Genomic DNA, 26,746 nt, shown 5'->3' with positions numbered 1-26,746 from the left:
ACATTTCTACGGAATCCAAACTGATCTTCCCCGAGGTCGGCTTCTGTCAGTTTTTCCATTAGTCTGTAAAGAATTCGAGTTAGTATTTTGCAGCTGTGACTTATTAAACTGATAATTCAGTAATTTTCATATCTGTCAAGACCTGCTTTCTTTGGGATTGGAATTATTATATTCTTCTTGAAGTCTGATGGAATTTCACCTTCTCATACATCTTGCTCACCAGATGGTAGAGTTTTGCCAGGACTGTCTCTCCCAAGGCTGTCAGTAATTCTAATGGAATGTTATCTACTCCCGGGGCCTTGTTTCGACTTAGGTCTTTCAGTGCTCTGTCAAACTCTTCACGCAGTATCATATATCCCATTTCATCCTCATCTTGTGACATTTTACTTCATATTCGTGAAATAGTTTGAAATATTGTTACAGTATGAAAAGTAACAGTGTTGTATGTCCTATTTTCCACAATAAACACTTTTCCCAGATACATGGATGAATGATGCTCTCTGGATTCTTAAGTTCATGTTCTGAAGTAGCCAGCCAGAGATACTTTTATGTCGGGAGTCGCTGGAAGCAGACGTGTGTACAGGTGTGGAGGCCTAATTTCTAAATGCTATTGCTGTTAACTTTGAATATGTTGAAGGGGTAATATGCGCTAGTTTTGCGGAAAGTGGGATATCGCACTCTGGCGACATTTTCAGTTTTGTTTTCGTAAGTCGCATTATTTGACTTGTGATACTATTGTATTAATACCTCGTAAATAGATGAACTCAGGAAAGAAATCCGTCGCTCTCCCACTTTTCATTTTTGAATTCTGATTAAAAAATTTGTTGAAAGAATTAAGTTTCATGAAAGTTTTGTCAAAGAGTTAGCCTTGGAAATTTACTGATTCTGTTACATTCCACGTATCTGTGAATGTCTATTTATGTAGATACATTTGATCACAATTTCTAATTTGGTTAATGAATACAAAATTTAAATTCAATCACTTGTTTTACTATTTGACATTAAGCTTCCACATACCACTTGCTATTCGAACGTTTCCAATGAGAACTATTTTAAGTTAGAAAGGACACAAAACCTGCACCCGGACACAAAACCTGCTAGTTGTTAAGTCATTTTCAGGCTCATTTTCAAATGATACGTTCAACACAGAGCAGAGTCTAGAGGTGCTTTGTGCAACAATATGGATGGCATAGATGTTAATATCCTACTGGCAGCTTCCACTGCCACTGTCTTTCAGTTGCGGAGTTAAGCAGTATTCACTGATGATATTTTATATACTACTGAAACCTATCAGCATCCAGCATGTGCTCTCCAAAAAAAAAAAAAAAAAAATTCCAGCGGTCTTGGCGAGAAATTAATCACAACCTGTAAATATTTTTAAGATGTCGCCACAAAACAAATTCACGTCCGAAGTGATTATATCTACTTTTCCATTTATTGTAGAACACTAATTATTGTTTCCTTTGTTGTGAAGGTGTTTTGGCTAGCAGTTAAGCGATACATGCCGTATAAATCCACTTGGCACGCCAGGAGCCTTGCCAGTGAATCAATAGCGTGTAACTTCCAGTACTCACATTTTTGAAGATTGTTCGGCCTACACGTGACAGGAGACTGTGGATCTGCAAGCAACAGGTGAGAAACGGCGCTGTTTGCTTGCACTGCGACCACTGGAACGCCCGCTTTAGATTTCTCCGAACACGTCGCCGCACTGTACACATAGCTATTTGTAAAATGGACGAAGGGCACTTAATAATTCATGATACTGACTTCCGTGAAAGCGGGCCACGTCGTTCGGCGCCGAATGTTTGCCGTAGTGATGACGCGAAGGACAGCAGTGAGCTGAAGGCGAAGGCAATGTACACAGGAAACTCGCGCGGACTGCGAGAGGTGAACCAACTGGACCTGCGGCGCAGCGCGTGTTCAGTTGCTCACCATGGTGGGCTACGGCGTTGGAGTGTAAGCAGAATATCGCTGCAGATGGCTGTTAACTGCACTATGGCGCGGAGCTGATTAGAACACTGTAACGACTACAGTGTAGGTGTAAAGAGTGGAAAGATTAAGGTGATTATTGGTTTGAGATCTTAGCCAAATGCCTTGATTTCGATATACAGTGAGTACTAGAATTATCTGTCGATTATCACTTCTTCCACCTCTGGAAGTCAATGTGAAAAATGCCAAGCTGCACATGTGGGCAACATCCTCGTTAAACTGTAGCTTCCCCTTTAGCTCGCAAAGGGTGTCAGTTCAAAGATTGGTGCAATGCAACAGTGTGTCACTTCCAATAGGATCAAGCCTAGCAAAATACTCCATATTACTAGACCATGAAACCCACATGTCACGTTTTGGATTCGAGTGAGTGCTGAGTAACTTATTGTTGACATGCGTTGTATGTCAACTTTACCTCTGATTTATTTTTCTATTTCTTGACATACAATTAGTTAAATTTACTCTGTGTCAAAGTTGTTAGTGTGGAGAACGCGGCGCGAGTAGTTACCACACTGCGTTATTTACTTATTATTACCGAAGGACAACAGGATTTCCTGTATGAAGCTGTGTCAGGCCTCGGCAACTAGGATGATTACAGCTATCTGGGAGTACAGCCAATACATATACTGAATCTGTGATCTCAGTACGACTGCCGGCCGGCGTGGCCGACGGTTCTAGGTGCTACAGTCTGAAACCGCGCGACCGCTACGGTCGCAGGTTCGAATCCTGCCTCAGGCATGGATGTGTGTAATGTCCTTAGGTTGGTTAGGGTTAAGTAGTTCTAAGTTCTAGGGGACTGATGACCTCAGAAGGTAAGTCCCATAGTGCTCAGAGCCATTTGAACCATTTTTCTTAGTACGACTGCAAATCTGAAGGGCAGATATAGGGTTTACAAGCCATCTATAGGCTAGTTAAATCGTAGGAAGCTGTCAAAAAACCTCGTCAAAATATAATGCTACGCACGATGAATACGGAAATTTTTGCGCTTCAACACAAAAATTAAAGATACGTTATTTATGGCCGTCTCAAGACTTCAAAATACCAGTATTTGTTTCAGAAGTCGCCTTCAAAAGCTAAAGGAGTCCATGACATTGTACACTGATTTGAGCGGCACAGTGGTTAACAAGTGAAGAGGGGGGATGGTATGTGATTGTCTTCCTTTGATCCGATGACCAGCGACACTCAACCACGCACAAATAATGCCGCCCACCGCAGTTCATTTCCCATTTTCAATACACCTTCCACCACCGTCACTCTTCAAACTTGGCGGATTAACTTGTTGACAAGCAGAAAGAAGCCACGATGATGCAATCTTACTTTTGGGAATTTCTAGTAACGTGTAGTAGACTTCAAAACCTACTTTCTCGTATCTATCTCAGAACAATTTCTTGTGGTTTTCTTCGATTCGCGCTTACTGTATCTTTATATTGAATAATTGACAGCATTGTAGTTATTCGTTTTCCTGGCCATATCCTCTATTTGCACAGGGTCGGCTTCTTAACTTGGATTTGACAACATTAGTGGTAGAGGTTGGGAGGTTGGCCGGACGCCCTACCTGTTGGACCATCCCCCCTCCTCCTCCCGGTGCGGGATTTGTGTACATCTGTCTGCAGGTAGTGTTGGCCCATGTGAAAGTGTAAGGATGTGTTATAAATGTTTACGAATCGTGTAACTGAGGCGGGCCGCGCGGGGTTGCCGCTCGGTCTAGCCACCTTATCCATTCAGAACACATTCACTATCTCATGTTATTTAGTACAGTGGCTATGTGAGCTTTTTGCAAGAGAAGATTCAAATTATGTGTAAAATATATATGCACCAATTGAGGTTATTCATATGTAGTAGGTCACTTGCCTCCTGTTCATAAAGTGTGCAGTAATGCAAGTAGGTCCTTCCAATAATGACACTTCATGTGCAGTGCACGTAATGGTTACATACAGCCACTAGTGAACACCCCGTCGGAGGCTCGAGTCCTCCCTCGGGTATGGGTGTGTATGTTGTCTTTAGCGTAAGGTAGCTTCAGTTATATTAAGTAGTGTTTAAGCTTAGGGACCGATGACCTCAGCAGTTTGGTCCCATAGTATCGTACCACAAATTAAACTGAGGCAGAATGTGGGTGCTAGCCCGGTATTCAAGTTGTCTGATGTGGGCAACAGCGTGAAAACCAGCCAATCTGGCTGCACACCTGCCCTCCTCGTTAATCCGCCGATGGATTCGATCCAGGGTCTGTGTACCTTCCGGAAGCGGCATGCTTACACGCGTGGCCCTCCGGGCGTATTTGGTTGCAGTGTTATTGGAAGATAGTATTTGACTTATTGCTTTTTGACGTCCGTCCTTCGAGCTATCTACACGCTGTTTAAACAATCCATACCCAAGGTCTCGGTTGTTGATACGTTCGCGAATTCCGCGTTCGTTCGCGCTCGGGTCGGAATGTCTCTCGTCGGCAGAACATGCTTATCTCGCGGTAACCGATAGCACCCAAGGACGGCGACCATCTGACGCGAAACCCAACGCCTCTGCGCTCTATCTCACGGCCTACCATTCCGATAAACGATGGACCAAGAGCGATCGTGTTGCGGCGGTGTGCACCCTTCTGCCACGCGAAATGTGGAAGCGTCGCAGTATTGCGCACTTATTATTACTATAATAATAATAATTATTATTATTAATTATTCGAGTCAGAAACAAATGCAATACGTTGTTATTACCACTGCGCGGTGAGAATACTTGAAACCCTCTTCTCCCTGTTTACTTGTTAAGCACTAAAATGACCAAGATTACAAAGATTGTAACCGTATGACTTTTCCATTCATACAATTCCGTACGGACAATAAGAAAATTATATACATATTGTCGCTGGTTACGGAGCTATTTTAACCCCCTAAGCTTTCTAGAGTATTGAAGGAACGAAAGATGTGCGGAATGTCGTCAGTAGGGAAGTGAAGGTTGAAATTCTGTGAAACGTCTACGTCGCTGTAATGGCAGATGGAGAGTTAGTCCAGCTCTGAAACTTATCTAACGTATCCATGTTGGAGGATTCCAATCTAGAACTCACCTAAAGCAACGGAAGATCTAAATAGCTATCCATCTTCATCATTTGTTCAGATCGGTAACGCAGGTTTTTAGGTTAATTGCTTTAGGAATTGATAATACACTACAGAGACCTTAACAAGCAGACACGACTGTAAGCGCCGCATGAATTTAAAGACGCTTTGCTAGAATTATAACAGTATTATATAAGCGAAACAGAAGTGGATCAGAAATGCTCAGGGAGATTAAACTGTAATTTTTTGAAGACGCCAGTCCTGCTCGGGAAACGCAATTGCGAAAATTTGGGAACCCTTCTACGGGGCTGTGCGATCTGTGTGCTATCTGCCTCGTATATCTTGCGTAGGTATCTTGAGAAGAGTGATTAGGGCGATTTGACAAGTAAATGGCCATCTTTCCCTAGTTCCGTACACGAACGGAATGGGACAGTATAGTCGCTAGTACATTGTTTCTAAACACCCTTCGACATCAACTGCACAGCGCTTGGTTAGTACATATGTAGATGCAGGTTATTGTACGTGATCTAAACATGCTGGCGAGAAGCTTGATACGGCACTGCCAAAAACCGTCTATTGACAACAACGGACATTTACATTGAGAGCAAAAATGACATGTAAGGTAAGTGTCAGACGTTTCACATACTTCTTTACAGAAAGGTGAAGCTGTCATCTGCCCTAAGTCTGGTCTGAGCACCAAAGGGCCTGGTCCCATTTGTGATAGTAACCCTACATTTTCCTCCAACCTTCGAATCCAAGCAGCCAGTTTTAGGGGTATCTACAGTTTTACGTGCACTCCGAGGCACGGTGCAACGGAGCGTTTTCCGCATCAACAAATACTGCGAATGGTGAAAGACGTGAAAGAGACAGATAAAAAAATCTTTAGAGAGACAGCCGATCGAGCCCGACACCTCTGGATCTGCAGTCTGTCATTTCACCACTGGCTGAGACACCGAGGTAAGTTTCTTGCAACTGTGTAATCGTGTCCTAAATTTCCGAACGGTTTTGAGTACCTCCTTGCGGAAAAATCCACTGCCACATCAGACGAGAACGTGTGCCAGGTGCGGATACTGGCTTTTAAACTAATCGTCCAATTCGAGAAAATATTTACTGGCAATGTATCCTACGATGAAGTTTTAGCTTCTCCCCTCCACTCTGAGACAACTATATATTTGCGAGCTGGCATATGACCTGGTGCGCCACCACACCACCACAAAGTCGCACCTGGAAATGGCAAGCAGCAGCCACGTTGAAATATTATGCAGTTTCTGTGACATCACACGCTGCAGTGGCTAAGAATCTAAATGCGAACATTTAATGACTAACCATACAATTTAACTACCAGGGACAGGTCAAATTTTTGCCTGAAATTTAAAAATGTTAGCATACTTTAGGGCTATCGTAAATTCCTCCCAGGCCATCTCAAGCATGCATTGGAAAATCATTGATTTGAAATGACCTTCTCCGAATCTGTGTCGTCATCCGTGGAAATACGAAGTCTAAAAATCTGACCGCTTGGCTTGGAGTGCTACAGCGATTTCGTTTCCTGGAACCAGTCATTTGATGACACACATATGCATAGTTCAGAGTGCTACTGCAGCGGTAAGGTACGTTGACGTTAATCCTCCAGTTTCTGTAACCTTTTCTCGTATTATATGCTTATTAGGAATTCGGGGTGTTTCATTGAATAACTTGGGACAACTTAATCGCCTGTTTGTTTTTAATACCTTCCTCAAAAACAAATTTCATTGCAGTTACAAATCCTCTGAGTGCAGTTTTATCATCTTCGCACACTATTCCGTGAAAGACAAGAGGAAGGTAGCTGTGTGCGTGAAGGAAAACAACAAATCAGTCACAAACAGACGCGCATGCACGTTTATGTAAGGACCACTCTGGTATCTGACCCTAAATTTCCCTACTTGTCAGATCAGCAGCACTGAATAATATCGCACCTGTGTATGGCGCACAATAGGTGGCTGAAATTAATGCTAATTTTCTCTAGTCTGCAAATTTACAAAATTAACTTTTAATCTTAAGCGCTTTTACAACTTTAAACGAGATAAAAAGTGCATGTTTTCCTGAGATACTAATGACTTTGGTAAAAATAAGCCTATGCAATTATATGCTAAGAGGAAATGCTATTCGAAGCATTCTAAAATTTCTCCTTTCTTCGGTTTTTCCAAAAGTAGAACGATCGAGTGAAATATAGGGACAACATTGAAGTATATAGTGGTGATTGGAAAAGGAGCAGGAAGATCATTATCACTGCACTGGGAGTTGCTATATTCGTTGACAATGGCCAACAGATGTCCGAAGATCTATGCCCTCAATAGAACTGCAGATTTGCTTCGAGTAAGTTTACTGGTAAATGTAATTACAACACTCCTATATGCATATAGAAAACTGATGGTATTCGTGAATCAATAATACGTTTATATTAAGGAATGGAGGCATGATATATTTAACAGAAAATTTGTATTTGGAGAAATAACAGATTCTTAGAAACATTTTCGTTCGGATTTAGTCCATCGTGCAGGATAGTGAATTCGAAGAATTTTGGAACGCCCTTTGGTTATTACAGGGCGCAACCGCTAAATGAGTTGTACCTAGTTCCAGTACAGTCAGTCACTCTAACAAAGGACTGAGCACTGCTGCGCAATGAGTATTGTTCGATTTCAGTCCAAGGACAGATGATTGTTAAGTTTAAACAGTTACAAATAGTTCTTTACTCTTGCATCCCAGCAGTTTGTGACATGAAAAATCCATCGATTACATCAATTTAATAACGTAGACGTATCGTTCATTGGATTCTACACGGAAGAACTGATTTACCAATACTAGAATTAGCGATGTTCAATGCTCGTCAATATTACAAAAAATCTATGTCGAATGTTTAAAAATCTATAGTGAATTCTCAAATATCGTGACATCAGTGCTGAAGACAAAATATCGACCTTCGATATTTGCAAAAAAGAAACCGAGGCTACCTGTTGCGACTGAATAATGTTTTCGCTATTTGAGGTAATCAGTAAGTCTTGTAACTACGTAATGACTTGTCAAACGTGACCATTGCTATTGCGGGTGGGGGCTTTTAAGACAGTAACAATGGCTACCGTTGCAGCCTACTTCCTGATTCCCAAACTGCTGTCAGGTTTTTCGCTTGTCTCTTTTCTGCTACTCCAATGTTTTCGTCTTTCTGTGGTTCTCTCTATCAAAAGTTTTTGCTCTTACGCTGTTCATTCCAGTTAACAAATCCTTCGATTATCAGTTACTTTCAGAGGCGATAACTATTTTATTTATTTATTATTAGTTTTTGGCGTAGGGGAAATAAGGGTAAAACAGGGTAACTTAACTTTTAACTCATATTTTATTCAGTGGTCAATAAATTTGCAAATTAAGGTTATTCTAATCTGTTACATAGTCAACAACATGACATGAGTTCGGTTACAGCTTAAACCGTTGCAGCACAAAAAAAACAGTTAGGTAAAAAGAAAAGTTTTCCCCCACCCCTTACGTAAAACTGGATACCTATTTAAATGAACGAAAAAGCTTAAAAAACCAAGAAAAAATGTTTACTCTTCTGCAAGAAAATTTGGAAACACAAAGAAATCTTCAAATATGCTACCAAGGGATATGATAAATCTTTGAGTACCAAAACTCGTTTTAAACACAAAAATTCAAACTATGTCAGTAATGTAGGCGATGTTCTCAACAACAGAACGTAACAGAAAACCGCAGAGAGACTTTACTGAGAACAGAAATCAAATGTGAAGTATTTGTCTTCTTCCACAGCTTCGGAACAACATTGTTCATGAGATTGACACTGGATCGATGCCTCCTTTGATAATGAGTGTGAATATAGCGCATTACAAAATATGCATGCATCGTCTGGGTCTTTTTTCGCCTGATGAAGTCTAACAATATTCTCTTGCAATTTTTCTTTTATTGAGCTGGTCTTTCCGACTGTCGTTTTCTGCTACTTCACCTTAGTTACAGATTGACCCTTTTGTTTCTTCCCCATAGGAAAGTTTTCGTTTTCTCTTCTTTTTCCTTGACTTTTTCTTCAATTTCCAAATCAAGTTTGCATGGAGAGGTGATCACTATTACTGCTTTGCCCTTTCTCCTATTGGTGATTTATTTGCTCTTTTTAACAAGACAACCCTTTGGAGGAGGCATTACAAGCTTTCTCCAACCCGTTTTGCCCAGCCCAGTATATTCGATTTAGCCCCCAAACTGCATTCCTGATCAAAACATGGCGTTGGAAAGTTAGCAATCACAGCTTGTGCGTCAGCCGAACATTGAAATGCACTGAAAAACACGCTTAATCGAAAGTGTTTTATCAGGTACCGTTTCTTTCATTCATTTCAACGACTATCATTCCTTTTACATTTTTATGTCTACTTACGGTGTAAAAACGATTATTGGCGTCAAATGGGCGACTTCGTTGTACATTCAAGAACTAGTATTGTGGGAAACAGCGATCAAGTTTCTACAGCTCCTTTAAAAAAAACTGATTTTCTCATACCGCTTGCAATGAGAGAAGATTTGATACACGTCAACAATGGTTTACCTCACTGGCGAATCTTATAATTCATATATTAACCTTTAATTTTACTGCCACTCCTAAACCTTTCTTTTATCTGCTTCATATCATTGATCTGCAGGTTGAACAGTAGGGTAAAAAGATTGCATTGCTGCTTTTAATCCGTGGACTTCAGTCTTTGATTCTTATTGTTCGCTCTTGGTTTAAGATCTTATGTATTATTCGTCTTTCCATCCAGTGTATACAAGAAACTCACTTTCAAGCTATGAGGAACTCTTATTGATTGCACGAAATAGCATTTTCGTCGAAGTAATCCTGAAGCCTCCCTGCAGTTACTCAAAGACGACACTTTTCCGTCACACACGTGCACTGAAAGTCTCAAAATTCTGTAGGTTCCGTCGCACTTCCCTGGTGCACGCCCGACGTCACCTTGTGTCTGATGAACTCTCACGGTCCAGGACAACATATTTGGTTCATCTTAATCACAGATCTAACTCATTTGTCGACACCTGATTGACCACAGCCGATCGTAATGTATACAGTGTCTTCCTTTCTGGCACACACTTGACATCATTGATTGAGGAAAGCTGAGCGTTGACAACTTTGGGATGAACATCCGGCTAGAACCATTAACTGTTTACACTGTCTCCATCGCATTTAGCGTCGGAATTGTCTCCACGTTATGAAAGGTATACGTTTTGTCCACTTACCGACGCCGCTTTGCTATCACAATTCCATGACTGACTTCATTATTTCCGCATTAACCGAAAACATTATCTTGGATATAAATTACCAATGCGCATTCCACTTCACTGAAATACTTCAGATACACCTAACTAATTTCTTTTCCGTCGATATTGCAGCAAGGAACACTTTAAAGAGTTGTGTGGGGAATATGAGCTGGTAACTCGAGCACAGTATAACTGCAATACTTCAGTTATCTTTTGCGTTACCGGTGATACGTTGAATCTGCTTACGCTGTTTTCGCCTGTACATAAAATGTCAACATTAGCATGTCATTTAGAATTCAGGAACCCAGTGTAGCTGTTTCGTTGGTCACGTAGATACGTTTATATCTGCTGCTGAATACGTTTGATGACTTTTTCATTAAGTTAGCGACGTAGTCACTAGATGCATGCCCAATCTACCAAAACTAACTGAATTCGCTGTTACGTAAGGGGCAGTCAAATGAAAGACATGGAAAAAAGTCAGCTGTCCATTATTTCAAAAGTAATCGCTAGAACTGCTAATACATGTACTCCACTGTGGGATAAGACGGTCAATGCCTTCATGCAAAAATGGTTGCAGCTACCTACGGAATCATGATTGTAACCAGGCGTGCACATCTACGGCCACAAATGTCTTTCTTCAAGGCTCGAAAAAATATGGAAATTGCACGGGGAGAGCTCGAAACTGGATGTATGATATGTAAGGGACTTCCCAGTTGAACTTCTGCAGCGTAGTCTGAACAGTGTTGCTACGTGGGTCCGCCCATATCCTCCGTAATGCCCGAACTCTCCTCATACGATTCCCATGTTTTTCGAGCCCTGAAGAAAGACACTGGTGGCCATAGATTTGATTCGGACAAAGGGACGCACGTCTGTGTGCTACCACGGTTCCGTAGGAAACCACTAACAGTTTTCCATGAAGACAATGACGGTCTTGTTTCACAGTGAGAGAAACTGTATTATTACGTACATTTTTTTCCGTCTGTCTCGTCATTTTACTCCCCCTTGTACAGGCGCTGCTCCGTTCAAGACACACTGCCAAAAAGTTTAAACTATATGCTAAAATTCCTTTCTTTTTCGAAAATGGTTATCTTCTGAACAGCTAGATCATAAATGAACTTGCTGCGACTAAGTTTTAAAGCCCAAGAAATTATTGCCATGGTCGCAAACCGCCGGTGTGTGTCTAGTAATTACTCGTCGCCAACAGACATTTGAAACACGCTAATATCGACTTGGCTGAGTCTGAAGTTCAACCTTATAGCCGCTCAATAGCCGAGTCATGATGATACAGCATCAAATTAACTGTTGTGCCCTATTTTCCAAGAAGTCTTCATCTGCTATTAAACAAAGACCCTACTGTCAACGAGTTCCGCATTTCTCTCATCTGACACCAATCTTATGAGTCTTCCAGATGTTCCACTGACGTCAGCATCCCGATAGCGGCAAATTTCATCAGTATTGCACAATGAGTCGCTTACATAGAGATAATAGCGACACTAGCTATTGTGACAAAAACTACAGTCACAGAACATCACCGCTTCAAAATGGCGGATCTAGCTTTTGTATAGCTCACAAAAGAATATCTTAACACAGGCTATATTTCTAGAAAAGGCGATACTTTGGCGTATCGTAGATACCACCACGTCTATATAACCCACATCCGTAGATTTCAGTTAGTGTGCCGTTAGCGTGTAAATGTTAGCTACACGTCGCATTAGTGAGAGCAAGTGTTGGGAACAAACGAAACCAAAGGCATGCAAGCACGAAATTGAGGTGATTATTTTCGCCAGACATGCATAGCATTGAGGTATATTGGTAAGATAGCTGGAGATTATGCACAAAGACGACAGGGATTCTAAAGGAATCAAACAAACCAACATCGTTGTTCCACGTGTTACAATCACTGCAGCATACTGCTCTAAGCAACAGGTTGGTATAGATGGTCAATCACATGAGGACATAACACGCAAACTCTACACCGGATCTGGAATTATTTTGGGATCAGTTTGTGAAATCGGTTTTGATTTTGAGGACTAACGGCTTCTGATACTGTGTTTAAGGGTGCCATATCTTACTTTACAGCACTACTAAATGCACTACCGTTGCCAATTTTGATTACATATATACGTTGTTGTTGTTGTCTTCAGTCCTGAGACTGGTTTGATGCAGATCTCCATGCTATTCTATCCTGTGCAAGCTGCTTCATCTCCCAGTACCTACTGCAATCTACATCCTTCTGAATCTGCTTAGTGTATTCATCTTTTGGTCTCCCTCTACGATTTTTACCCTCCACGCTGCCCTCCAATACTAAATTGGTGATCCCTTGATGCCTCAGAACATGTCCTACCAACCGATCCCGTCTTCTGGTCAAGTTGTGCCACAAACTTCTCCCCAATCCTATTCAATACTTCCTCATTAGTTACGTGATCTACCCATCTAATCTTCAGCATTCTTCTGTAGCACCACATTTCGAAAGCTTCTATTCTCTTCTTGTCCAAACTATTTATCGTCCATGTTTCACTTCCATACATGGCCACACTCCATACAAATACTTTCAGAAATGACTTCCTGACACTTAAATCTATACTCGATGTTAACAAATTTCTCTTCTTCAGAAACGCTTTCCTTGCCATTGCCAGTCTACATTTTATATCCTCTCTACTTCGACCATCATCAGTTATTTTGCTCACCAAATAGCAAAACTCCTTTACTACTTTAAGTGTCTCATTTCCTAATGTAATTCCCTCAGCATCACACAGTTTAATTGGACGACATTCCATTATCGTCGTTTTGCTTTTGTTGATGTTCATCTTATATCCTCCTTTCAAGACGCTGTCCATTCCATTCAACTGCTCTTCCAACTCCTTTGCTGTCTCTGACAATTATAATGTCATCGGCGAACCTCAAAGCTTTTATTTCTTCTCCATGGATTTTAATACCTACTCCGAATTTTTCTTTTGTTTCCTTTACTGCTTGCTCAATATACAGATTGAACAACATCGGGGAGAGGCTACAACCCTGTCTTACTCCCTTCCCAACCACTGCTTCCCTTTCATGTCCCTCGACTCTTATAACTGTCATCTGGTTTCTGTACAAATTGTAAATAGCCTTTCGCTTCCTGTATGTATACGTATACATATGTAAGCAAATATGAATCAAATTAAAAATTTTATTTCCACTTTATTGGCACAGCCCACTTGTAAACAACTCAAACGCAAATATGACAGACGTATCTATTGCGAACAGATTATTTTACGAGCTCTAACTTTTCGGCGTAGGTAATTCTCTGTGACGGAACTCTTAATTCTCTCTTGTTTTCGGTGTCAAAATGGTGAGCATGAACAACCCAACGTCGCACATTTCTGATGTCGATACAATCACCGTTCATAGCTTTCACTCTTCTATGGGTTTCAACTGAAGGCACGTTTTCTGCGGTTAGAAACTCATTTGCAGCACGCTGTTCATCACGCACCGCCGTAATTACGTCACACACCGCCATTTTACGAGCTACGAATCGGAGCCTTCTAGCGGCAGGGCGTTGCAACTCGCGTCAGCAAAGAGGAAAAGTCGACAGAGTAATAAGCCTGACATTTAATAAAAATTCGGAAGCGTTACTTTTCATCATGCCCTCGTAGAAAACAGTACACAAAAAAACACCCTTACACTACGAAACGATGTTACCGCTATTTTCCCAATCGAAATAATCAGCGTTTCTCAAAATGAATTGTAAATTGTCAAACTTGAAGCCGAGTTATGAAAGTGTGTTATGAGTTATCTGGATAGATTAGTAGATAAGAGTAAGGATCGCGGATAGCCAAGGACCGGGTTCGATTCCCAGTCCTCTTGTATTAGCTCTGTATGAAAGGCGCGCACACTCCGTCACAGAGTGAAAGTTTCATTCCACTATACTCCCAGTGCACGCTATTGCCTACTATACCTGTTAAATAGGCGACATAGCGGAATACGAAGAATGTTCACCAGCGCTAAACGATGAATCCATTCTTGCTACATCTACATAGTCCTGCCAAATAACTGTTGGTATGTACTGCATTCCATTCTACTCACTACCAACCACTTTTCTCTGCATTCATGTAACACAAATCTCATAAAATCCTTCACTGTACATTCTCTTTGGTGCTCACTAAAATTTTACCTGTTTACAGTTCCATTACAAGACTGATTACAATTTGCTTCTGCAGCTCAAGATCTACACGATCCACTCAGCTTTATATAGCTTTCTACAGACTACATCCTTCGCATATTTTGTTGTAAGCATATATTCCATGTATGCTTAATGTATGATATTCTGCAACACGTTCGCATACGTTAATCAGCCAAATGGATATTCTGAAATTTGTGCCCTAGTATCAGTAAGCTGTTTTGGAATGCGGCCTGCTTAACATCGTTAGGACAATTCAGAATGAGAATTTGCGTCATTGCCTTAGGAGGGGAAGAACCCGCGTTCACTTTCCAATATCTCCGACTTTTTCTGAGAACCACTGAACCTATGTGAAGAGCGTTCATGAAGCGCAGCACTGTTCAGGATATGGTTCAGTGGAACCTTACCTACAGAATGTCTCTAGTCACGTATAACGCTTCAGACACCAGTTATTTAATACATTTCACGCGTTCTCCTATTTGGTTGCTTTCTCCCAGTACTCGATCTATCAGGACACACTGTCAAAACTATGTAGTGAAAAAGGAACGCGCCTCAAAAACTCACCCAACAACCGTATTTGAGCCGGCGATAAGGGAAAATTTTGATCAGTTTTGTTCTACGCTGCCCTGTGTTCAGTGCACTATGTAGCGCAAATTCTCTTAAGGCCAGAATACGGCGAAGGTTGGAAAGGACTAGTTTTTTCCGTATCTTAACACTGATATGAAAGCACAACTACTCTAGGGAATAAGTGTTGCCAAGCGACTCCAAGAACTAGCCGTTAGAGATAACTACTACTGTTGTCTTGTCTGCCTATAAAGTGCTTCGCTCTCAGCTATCGCAGATAAATGTGTCCACCCAAGGAACCTAGGCCCTAGCCACACGACATTTCCGTTTCCATATCGGTGTTGTGCTTGCCTAGAGACTGCAATGCCTTAGCTTCGCGCCAGAGCAGATTACACAGCTCGCCGATAGTTTATTTTACTAAAAAAAATTCCGGCTACCTGGCCAGGTCATGTTCCGATATTGACTAGCGTTTCGGCCATAGTTTTAACTGAGCGTAGCGTTATTTATCACAATGCGGTTATAAACCCAGTTTCTTTTTCTCGTTTTTTAAATTTTTTTACTTACAACGACCCTAAAAGCCTGTCACCGCTCGTGGATCGTGTTTCTAAACCCACAGGTAGGAAGTTAAAACGCATCAATAACACTGAAGAACAGGCATCATGCCTAGGTACCTAGCCACCAGCAAGGTTGAACCATCTAAAGATATCGGACAGTTGTTCCGAGGAAACAACGTGGAATTTGCACGAAGTGATCCGGCGGCAAACCCATGAAGACTATTTACAACATATCTGACGGGAACTTCAAGAGTCACAACTTCTGTGGAGTTTAGAACGTAGGAGATGAGGTAGTTGCGAAAATGAAACAGTGAGGGTCGATCTTGAATCGTGCTTTGATAGCTCAGTTGATAGAGCACTTGCCCGCGGAAGGCGAATGTCCCAGGTTCGAGTCCTGGTGTGGCACACAGTTTTTAATCTTCCCGGAAGTTTCAGGTTCAGCTGTGCTGTAGTTCCAGCGCACATACTATTTTGGTGTAGTGAAGTAGTTCACCCCACGGTCTAATTAACAAACCAAAGACGTTCTACATTCGTTAAACCACATTTCAATGAGCTAAACTTTCATTCTGAAAAGTGTAAACTGCATATATTTTAATTTTTTGGGTAGAACTACCTGTATATAAGTCAAACTGCGGATCCGTGTATGGCGGAGGGCATTTCATAAATATATTAATGCCTTCGTGCTACAAACGGAGGCATAGATTATAAAACTACATCGGCGTGAAAGAGCTGTAGCAGCTAGCATTACTAACGAACAATCTGCTGTTATGTGTAAATCCGTCTTTCTTATTTTGAGCGGCATCCTCTTGCTATGGCAAGTTTCTGCGTTTATAAGCTAGGCTTGTAGACACTTGAGCAGCTCACTCTCACAAGCCCAACAGCTGAATATGTTTTAAAAATCTATTTGTGTTCGTTGGACCAGAAGTGTTTTGGCGAATGGCCCTGATTAGAATGACTCAGTTGGTATGTTATCACAAAATACAAAATTCAAAGAAAAATCGGCCTGATAATAGCATGCAGCCTAACGCCCAGTACTATTGCGTTAGGACAAAGGCTAACAGCAAGATTTCCATTTATCAAAAAATGGTTCAAATGGCTCTAAGCACTATGGGACTTAACATCTGAGGTCATCAGTTTCCTAGAACTTAGAACTACTTAAACCTAACTAACTTAAGGACATCACACACATCCATGCCCGAGGCAGGATTCGAACCTGCGACCGTAGCAGCAGTGCGGGTCCGGACTGGAGCGCCTAGAACCGCTCTGTCACAGCGGCCGGCTCCTATTTATCCCAACCAATAAATACAATCACAGACTACTATGAACTTTCATTCGTGCCACGGAGAACAATTACTTTACCGCCGATGAGTTCAGAAAGCAAGGGCCGGATATATTATACCACGTCACCTCTGGAATGTTCGTGAACTGCAATGAGAGCTATAGCTGCGATTATAGCTAGTGACTTATTGGAGTTGTGTAATCCAGTCAGGTACGTGTCACTTTTAATCGATATTCGATGTTATCGTTATACGACACTTATCCATCTCTCGCTATCACGGAAGATGATAAAGGTGTGACGGTTTGTTCTATGCCAAGCACTGTGCAACTTTGCGTCATTTAGAGTTTCGTCGGTTGTAGCAGGGCATTACACAGCCGTGTGTTGTTGGAACGAGGATAGCAGTATCTCAGCCCTGTACAAACGCTTACCCAGTATTTACACTTCGTCATAGTCACGAGGGCAAAGGTGAATTTACCGACGCACGTTGCCGTCCGAATGAGATACTTTGCGTTTTAGCCGGAGACATACGTGCTCCAAAACACATCAGCAAGTCCCATCATTACCGGAATAGTAAGCTTTCAGATATAAATTCTGGTCACTGTCTATTCAGATTCTGCAGCACAACTGCAGCCGAGTAAGTTATGACAAAATTCCAATTAGCTTTTACATCAATCTTAGGAAGCTTAACATGTTCATTGAGGAGCATACTGCGACAATTTCACACGGTAGTTTAAATGGAGGGAACATTATTTTGATCTGGAGCTGTATTTTGTGTGGCACTACGTTCAAATATCATAGCACATTTTTCGACGCGACCCGTCCGCCTTAAAGTCGTCACTGAGCCGGTAACACCTTAACTCCTTCCCTTCTCGATCATTTAAGGGGAGAAGGTACCTTCTACCTTCGTCGTATTCAACTGACAACTTCCAATGTACATTTTTTCTGGTAGTATTAAGAGCACGACTCAGATTTCTTAAGCGTACATTTACACAGTTCTCTAACAAGTTGAAATTCTTAAAGAAATACATAAAGTAAAATTGTAATTTTGAAATTTTTTAGTGATTCCTTTTACAGACAATTTTTTAAATAAATGTCATGGACTACTTTATAAGATAGCCACAGAGCTATCACTTGATAGACATGTACTAAAAGTTGAACATAAGATTTTCATTGTCCTGTGGTAAGTAGTTTCAGAAAAGAGAAAAAACAAAAGTTACGGGAAATTTAGTTTAAAATTTTGCTGTACTTGCAGCGACTGCAATACATTCTTGCCACGGATACATTTTAAACACAAACTTATAACTTCCGAAAGTACATTAATATTTAATACAGCATTTTCGCCATTGGTTTCATTGCGTTCTACATAATCATATGGAGAAAGGATGAAAAACAGTTCACACTTACAACAACTTCAATTTGATTCTGCACTCAGAAAAGTAGTAGTATCCTAGCCTAAAATTTACATTTATCACCGGATAAATGATTGTCCACTTCTCATGTATTTATAATGCTTATATTCACTAATATATATATGCTGATATTCACTATTTTCCTTGAAAGCTCTGGAGATCGATCTCGGCATTTACTTCCCCAGATACAAAAAATTTACGTTTTATTATCGGAAGCAACGAAATGCAATACTGTGTAGCCAGTAGCTGAAAACAAACGAAAAAATGCCCATAGCCTTATTAAATCAAAGATTATAGAAGAGAAATGACAGCAGAAAGAGGGAGTCTCCCCCCTGAGGCGCCAAATGCTTAAATAAGAATTTTGTGACCGACATTTTCTTTGATTCACACAAAGCATACTTCAAATCATCAAAACAACAATTACATTTTTTTCATATTTTCACCGTTTTCAAGGGACGTTCTGTCTTGAAATAATGATAATTGTCAGATTAAGATGCTTAAAATCTGCTAGTTGTCATTGTTCCAAGGTAAATTTAAAGAATATTTATGCACACGCAGAAACAGTGCTGCTGCAGAAGTAGACAAGGTTGTACTTTCTCAATGACCATAATAAATCGCTTCAAAAATCCAGAAACAGACAAGCGCGAAGACTGCCTGGTATCCCCCGTCGTCATTGACGTAGGATAAAGTTTATCCAAGATACCAGAATCACTATCTAAACAGCTGTGACAGCGGCCCACTATCTGACACCGGCACCAAGAGGCCTCAAGATGACCAGAAGCACCAGAAAGCAAGTGTGGGTACCTTATTACAGCCACGTGTAAAGAAAATTTACAAGCAGTGAATAAGATACAAGTAATCAGTTTCCGCCAGCGAGGCTATCAGAGTGGCTACTAAAGAGTCATACAACCATGCATATTTTAACTCCAGAGAACCGTGTTGTATAGACAGATTACTTAGCAAGTTACAGTCAACCAATAATGAAGCGCGCGCGCATGTACATGTTTGTGTTGGGGGGGTTCACGAGTATACATTCTGTTGATCCATTCTTTGTTATCTCTTGCGACCTCCTTTCAATGACGCAAAAATGAAGCGCCAGGCTAGATGTTTCAAGAAGGGTACAAGGTTGGGCTAACGAGGACACTCACTGCGGTATACACGCAATGTATACATTATCAAATAAGATTACAGATTGTAGTAAACCCATGCTCTTGACATGGCTAGTCACAGTGGAAAGAAAAAGGAAATACACAGAATCGGATCCGCCAAGGGCATTTAGAAATTTTTATAGTCCTACTGCTCCTAACCAGCTGTTGGGAATGCCCAGTCATCACTGTAATGTGTAGATAACGCGACTGCCTAGCGGGCTGGGCTGCCTGGCACATCCTCAGTGGCAGTCATCGCCAGCAGCTAACACCAATGGTCCAGTCGAGCTGATCAGTTAAGTGCTTACACGAACAAAAAATAAGGGCCATCGACTTCATGTGGAGCTCATTTAGGACATCTTTATTTCCTAGTATTGTAAGAATGCGGCAATAAATACTTGTGCAGCAACCACCTCGGGATGACTTACTCGTTATAATCCACAAGTAAAAACCACAACATTCCATAGCAGAATAGGCGCTGACAGCGTCACATCACCTTACCCTCTGATACTAGAGGCTATTTGCAATACATTCTTGTAAATTTATTCTTTGTCTCATTGCACTCTGCTCAACAAGACGCACCATCTTCGAAAGCTTGAATCAGAACTCTGCGTTGAGTCTCACATCGTGACAGCGAATACTGGCTAATCAGTATGGAACTTGAAAGTACGCGTTTATATCACCTTGTTTATTGTCCCTAAGCTAGTTTCAGTACCTCGTCATGAGAGTTATTTTTTAGAAAAACTCAATATAGGTAGTTTACACATTGTTTTGAATAGTTTTATAGCCGTGCTTAATAACTTCCGTACATGTCAATACTTCGATTTGAAACATTAGCGCGTGTTAGTCAAATTTTATTTTTTACTTTACATAGCGTCTATATTCTGAAACTAAGACATCGGTAGCTTAAAAATACATTCAAAAACAAAGTTTTCCATCATAACAGTTACATTTCCCATGTTGAAAAATAATGACTGCGTGTTAGAAACCAGTTTGGCGAGAATAAGGATAATAAGTACCCCTTATAGATATTTTTTGGAATTCCATGACTCTGTAGTAATTCAATACCAATAAACATAACTGCAACCGGTCATTTATGAAATATTTGCTTATGTCCAGAGATTAGTTTACGAACTGTTTAAGGTTCGTCTTCAGATGAGACATGCAGAATTCTATACTTGCGTTTTTATCGCGTACTGCCAGTACACAACAGGCGCCACGCAATAAATAATATGCGACTTCAGCTTACGCCATCTGAAGATGAACCAGAAGAGACTAAAATTAGCTCACGGAAATAAATTTTTCACAAGTGACTGGTCGTACTTATTCGTATTTACAGTTCAAAAACAGGTGATCATGTCCAGATAGACCCACAAACAGAGTAATGGTTTGCTCCCCCTCCCTACCCTCCTCCACGCTTCCTCCTGCATACGCGGATTAGAAGAACGCGAAATGCACAGTGTTTGTGGCAAATGATCACATGTTCCTTTAAGGGCTCCACACAGGCACCGACCGACCGACCGACCGACCAATTGGGCGGATGAAAGCGTTTTGACCAATCGAAGAACGTTCCTTGTAGAGATGTCAGGCGGGAAGGACCACACCACAGCCGATTATCCTTTGTCTTTCGTCACTGCGCGCGAGATTCAATGACGTTCTACACGATATTGACGAATCTTTGAGAGTATCTGAAGACATGTGAAGACTTGAGATGTTTGTGGCACATGTCGTGCGAAGAGTACAGCAATAGAGGTTCAAGAAATGAAGCACTTATTTAATTTTTAAACCAATCCATAATGGTTTGTTACAGGGTGAAAGATATATTTTATGAATTAAAGTGTCGTTTTGCCGTACTTTGGTTTTTAGATATTATTTCCGATATTTACCGGAAATTAAATCTAATTCCAATTTGTTTGTGTTTCGGTCTTTTGATCTGCAGTAGAGCCTACAAACCGAAATAGTCAATGGAACTTTACTCATAAAATATACTTGCTTTGTTGCTGTACGTATGAAAGGAAGTCCAGCTTCTATCCACGTCTTTATGATGAGCAAAGTGTCATTTTATTTACAGATCTAACAGTTGTTAAATGCTGCATTTTTTATACATCTGCTTTATATATTAGATGATGCAGCAACTCCGAAATGCATATTTCATCCATTCTTAAATAATTGAAAAAAATCATCGGCTCCCCATTTCCTTAAGAGAAGGCGGGCGAATTTCTTTCTGTGCATTAGCCACGTCTTTGCCCACAGACTTCTCTAGGCTTTTTTGGCCTTGTTACCTCTAAAACACCGAAGGCATACTCCAATTTTTCTTTCTGTTTAAAACAAACTCAGAACTCGAGATAAGCAAATCACAATAACAAGACGGTGCACTAAACGTTGGCTGCAGTCGATCGAGACGTGTGTAGGCTATCACAAAATTGGTCAGTCGATAAATAATGCTGTCCACCGCGCACATTATTTCCAGCAATGAGGCAGGTGAGGCTGGAGAGTGAACGCTACTCACCCATGACGGCAGGCTGGGTTTCCATGAAGTGGCGGTACGGCGAGAGCGTCGGCCGCCGCTGCGCTTGCAGGCGCCGTCAAGACAGATATCTGATGCGCACTCGGCGGCTGTCGGACCGCGACTGGCTGCCGCCTTCTCCCCTCACGCCAGCCGGGCCCCACCCCCTCTCTCTACTCGCTCCCCTCCAGACGCCCTCTCGCAGACCACGCCGTCTCACTGTCAACAGCTGCGGCAGTCTTTGACAGTCCGGCCTGCCTCACTGGCGGGAAGCGGACTCCTGAGTTCTCCTAAGTTGCTCGTGACCGTCTGTCGTTGACAATTCCGAGTCTGCCTTAGTCCCCGAGGCGGTCGGTGCGCTGACGCCGTGTGCGTGTCTGGGAGCCTAGTACTGGGACAGACAACAAAGTGGCTGACCGCAGACGTGCAGAGCCTGTTTGCAGGGTAGCTGCAGGCATAAGTAGGGCTCGTGAAAAATAAATATGCTCCGAAACGCGTTCTGCGCCCTGATCGCTGGGCGAGTCCATCCCTACGTTCCGGAGAGGCGGCCGCTTCAGTTGGTTGTGACCTGCCGACCCACGAACTTCCAGTACTCTGCTATCTAGAACCCACCTCTCCCACAGCTTTGCCACCCGACGTGAAACTATCTTTCTGAAAAAAAAAAAAAAAAAAAAAAAAAAAATTGGTTCAAATGGCTCTGAAGTTTATTCACCGAGAGCTGGGACGAAACAAAAACAGTGTCACGTGAGCGACTATTATCGTTTCCAGAGAAAGCATTCGGTGTTCACGTGATACGTAGGGGTGTGGAAAATCCTTGGCGCACGCTTTGCAGACGGCGGCGTTCGGCTGGCTGCCGAGCTGTCACAGCGGACCGTGAGAAACCTTGGCAACAATGTACGAAATAAATTTAACAATAATGTTAAAATAATGTTAAACTGAGTTCATTCTGTCGAAGCAGATTTATTATCATTCAGGTTGCTAACAAAACGCTCCATTGAAACACAATTAATTGTTAATTTTAATAACAATACCAGTAATAATAATGATAAAGGTCGAAACAAGGTTCACTCTGTCGAACTTGAACTGTTTTCATTGAGGTTTATAGCAAACCGCTCCTCTCTCTCTCCTCTATAATGCAGTCTAATTTCCACATTCGACTTTCCAATTTTTATACGACATGGAGGACGCACTTGTTCCAATCCTCTGCGGTCACTGTTCTTGCTGCTTCTACTAGCAGTACTTTAACTTCCGGCCTTTTGTATGTTTTGTTTTTCGCTGCAACATAGCCTTTGATTCTGGCCCACACTAACTCTATGGCGTTTAATTCACAGTGGTACGGAGGAATTCTAAGAACAGTTTTCGCTGCACTCTTCGCCATTTCATCTATTGCGTATTCGTTGTGCGCTGTTCTGTGATTTTTAACTATATCTAAAAGTTCTTTCTTCAACATACCGTCTTCGAAATCGATGTTTCTGGATTTTAGCCACTCTGATATTTCTTCGTGCTTATTGGAATTCGCATTGGGAACTTTTTCTTTTCTCCGAGAATGGTACGGCGCGTTATCAAGAACAATAACTGTATTTCCCTGAAGCCGAGGAAAACCATCTTGAAACCACTTCTCGAAGGTTTCGGCGCACATCTCCTCATGATAATCTCCACTTTTCTTGGATTCGAAAGTCCACAAACATCCTTCAACGAACACCTGCTTTGCTGCCAATGTGTGCGATAATCAGACGTTTACCTTTACCTGATGGGCCCTTGCTTCCGGTGGATAATCTGGACAGAAACGCTTGTTTTGAGGAATTCATAGTGTCATCTACCCCGACGTAACTTCGAGTATGTCCTGCGTTCACCCATAACTCGTCCAAATAGTAAATGGGTCTGCCTTCATCTCTCAACCGTTTAATGGTTCGAAGATAACGCCGCCTCCATAAAATGATGTCATTCCTGTCTATTAGCATTCTATCGCGCCCACGCCGGACATATTTGAAATTTATTTCTCTCAATAACTTATAAAATGTAGTACTCCGAAAATTGCCCAGATCTGCATCTTCGTTCACGACTATAAGCACTTTGTCAATTGTTGGCAATTCGTTATGAAAAAAAATTCGTGTACTTTCCTTCGTATCGCATTTCTATCGAAGTCATCAACACTTTCAGAAAGTTTCTGTCGTAATTTTCCTTTCTTGGGAGACTTCAAAGAGTGTGTGGCCTTGTACTCACTTATCACAAGATACACTAAAGAACGTCCAACACCTGTAGCTGCAACTGTTTTCGAAACAATTTCACTCATCGACTGCTCTGGATATAACAGTTCCGTTTTATACACATTAAGCACCATGTGCTTCTCAGAAGAACTTAATGATTTCTTCTTTGCTCGCTTCTTTGGTGGACTCAGAACTGACATGTCAACCTCGCTCGCTGAATCCGTGGATGACAGAATGAGGACAACCGTATGTGATGCTAATGAAATAAGTGAATATATAAAATACGAAACCATGCGATGCTATTGGTTGCGCATATAAACTGCGAATGCTCAGCGTGACTACAAACATACATACTTACCCTAATAATCAACAACTAGTCTTTCAAGCGTCTTTACAGATGAACTTAAGATATCCACTAACGAGCTCACACCTGCAACTGAGACGGCCACACTGACTCAGCGCCGCGCCTGCGAACCGCACGATGGATCGCTCATAAAGGACAAACGGTTGCATTCGAACAAACTAGCAAATTAAATTCAAACCTTTCTGAAACTTTTCTAGCTTACTATATTTCGGATGATGATTTGGTAAAAGTTCTGCATCAGACGTGGGATTTTAATTTATTACTTCACTATTATTGACTCGCTACCCCCTCAACCATGGACCTTGCCGTTGGTGGGGAGGCTTGCGTGCCTCAGCGATACAGATGGCCATACCGTAGGTGCAACCACAACGGAGGGGTATCTGTTGAGAGGCCAGACAAACGTGTGGTTCCTGAAGAGGGGCAGCAGCCTTTTCAGTAGTTGCAGGGGCAACAGTCTGGATGATTGACTGATCTGGCCTTGCAACACTAACCAAAACGGCCTTGCTGTGCTGGTACTGCGAACGGCTGAAAGCAAGGGGAAACTACGGCCGTAATTTTTCCCGAGGGCATGCAGCTTTACTGTATGGTTAAATGATGATGGCGCCCTCTTGGGTAAAATATTCCGGAGGTAAGATAGTCCCCCATTCGGATCTCCGGGCGGGGACTACTCAAGAGGGCGTCGTTATCAGGAGAAAGAAAACTGGCGTTCTACGGATCGGAGCGTGGATTGTCAGATCCCTTAATCGGGCAGGTAGGTTAGAAAATTTAAAAAGGGAAATGGATAGGTTGAAGTTAGATATAGTGGGAATTAGTGAAGTTCGGTGGCAGGAGGAACAAAACTTTTGGTCAGGTGAATACAGGGTTATAAATACAAAATCAAATAGGGGTAATGCAGGAGTAGGTTTAATAATGAATAAAAAAAATAGGAGTGCGGGTAAGCTACTACCAACAGCATAGTGAACGCATTATTGTGGCCAAGATAGACACGAAGCCCACGCCTACTACAGTAGTACAAGTTTATATGCCAAGTAGCTCTGCAGATGATGAAGAAATTGATGAAATGTATGATGAGACAAAAGAAATTATTGAGGTAGTGAAGGGAGACGAAAATTTAATAGTCATGGGTGACTGGAATTCGAGAGCAGGAAAAGGGAGAGAAGGAAACATAGTGGGTGAATATGGATTGGGGGAGAGAAATGAAAGAGGAAGCCGCCTGGTAGAATCTTGCACAGAGCATAACTTAATCATAGCTAACACTTGGTTCAAGAATCATAAAAGAAAGTTGTATACATGGAAGAATCCTGGAGATACTAGAAGGTATCAGATAGATTACATAATGGTAAGACAGAGATTTAGGAACCAGGTTTTAAATTGTAAGACATTTCCACGGGGCAGATGTGGACTCTGACCACAATCTGTTGGTTATGAACTGTAGATTGAAACTGAAGAAACTGCAAAAAGGTGGGAATTTAAGGAGATGGGACCTGGATAAACTGAAAGAACCAGAGGTTGTAGAGAGTTTCAGGGAGAGCATAAGGGAACAATTGACAGGAATGGGGGAAAGAAATACAGTAGAAGAAGAATGGGTAGCTCTGAGGGATGAAGTAGTGATGGCAGCAGAGGATCAAGTAGGTAAAAAGACGAGGGCTAGTAGAAATCCTTGGGTAACAGAAGAAATATTGGATTTAATTGATCAAAGGAGAAAATATAAAAACGCAGTAAATGAAGCAGGCAAAAAGGAATACAAACGTCTCAAAAATGAGATCGACAGGAAGTGCAAAATGGCTAAGCAGGGATGGCTAGAGGACAAATGTAAGGATGTAGAGGCTTATCTCACTAGGGGTAAGATAGATACTGCCTACAGGAAAATTAAAGAGCCCTTTGGAGAAAGGAGAGCCACTTGTATGAATATTAAGAGCTTTGATGGAAACCCAGTTCTAAGCAAAGAAGAGAAAGCAGAAAGGTGGAAAGAGTATACAGAAGGTTTGTACAAGGGCGATGTACTTGAGGACAATATTATGGAAATGGAAGAGGATGTAGATGAAGATGAAATGGGAGATAAGATACTGCGTGAAGAGTTTGACAGAGCACTGAAAGGCCTAAGTCGAAACAAGGCCCTGGGAGTAGACAACATTCCATTGGAACTACTGACGGCCTTGGGAGAGCCAGTCCTGAAAAAACTCTACCATCTGGTGAGCAAGATGTATGAGACAGGCGAAACACCCTCAGACTTCAAGAAGAGTATAATAATTCCAATCCCA

At 41.6% G+C, this 26,746-nt stretch overlaps 1 protein-coding gene across 1 annotated transcript in view; it reads right to left on the bottom strand.

Moving 5' to 3' along the window:
* Nucleotides 1-22,033, bottom strand: part of LOC124624834 — a 142,322-nt gene extending 120,289 nt beyond the window's left edge. Inside the window, exon 1 of the mRNA XM_047149132.1 lies at nucleotides 21,918-22,033. Coding sequence (XP_047005088.1) covers nucleotides 21,918-21,942 — 25 coding nt within the window. The 5' untranslated portion in view covers nucleotides 21,943-22,033. The remainder of the gene's footprint in view (nucleotides 1-21,917) is intronic.
* Between the last annotated feature and the right edge of the window lie 4,713 nt (nucleotides 22,034-26,746).

Source organism: Schistocerca americana, chromosome 1 (assembly GCF_021461395.2).
Source record: "Schistocerca americana isolate TAMUIC-IGC-003095 chromosome 1, iqSchAmer2.1, whole genome shotgun sequence".
Classification (NCBI taxonomy): domain Eukaryota; kingdom Metazoa; phylum Arthropoda; class Insecta; order Orthoptera; family Acrididae; genus Schistocerca; species Schistocerca americana.
Note: the sequence above shows the minus strand (reverse complement) of the source record. Positions and strands in the feature narration are given on the sequence as shown.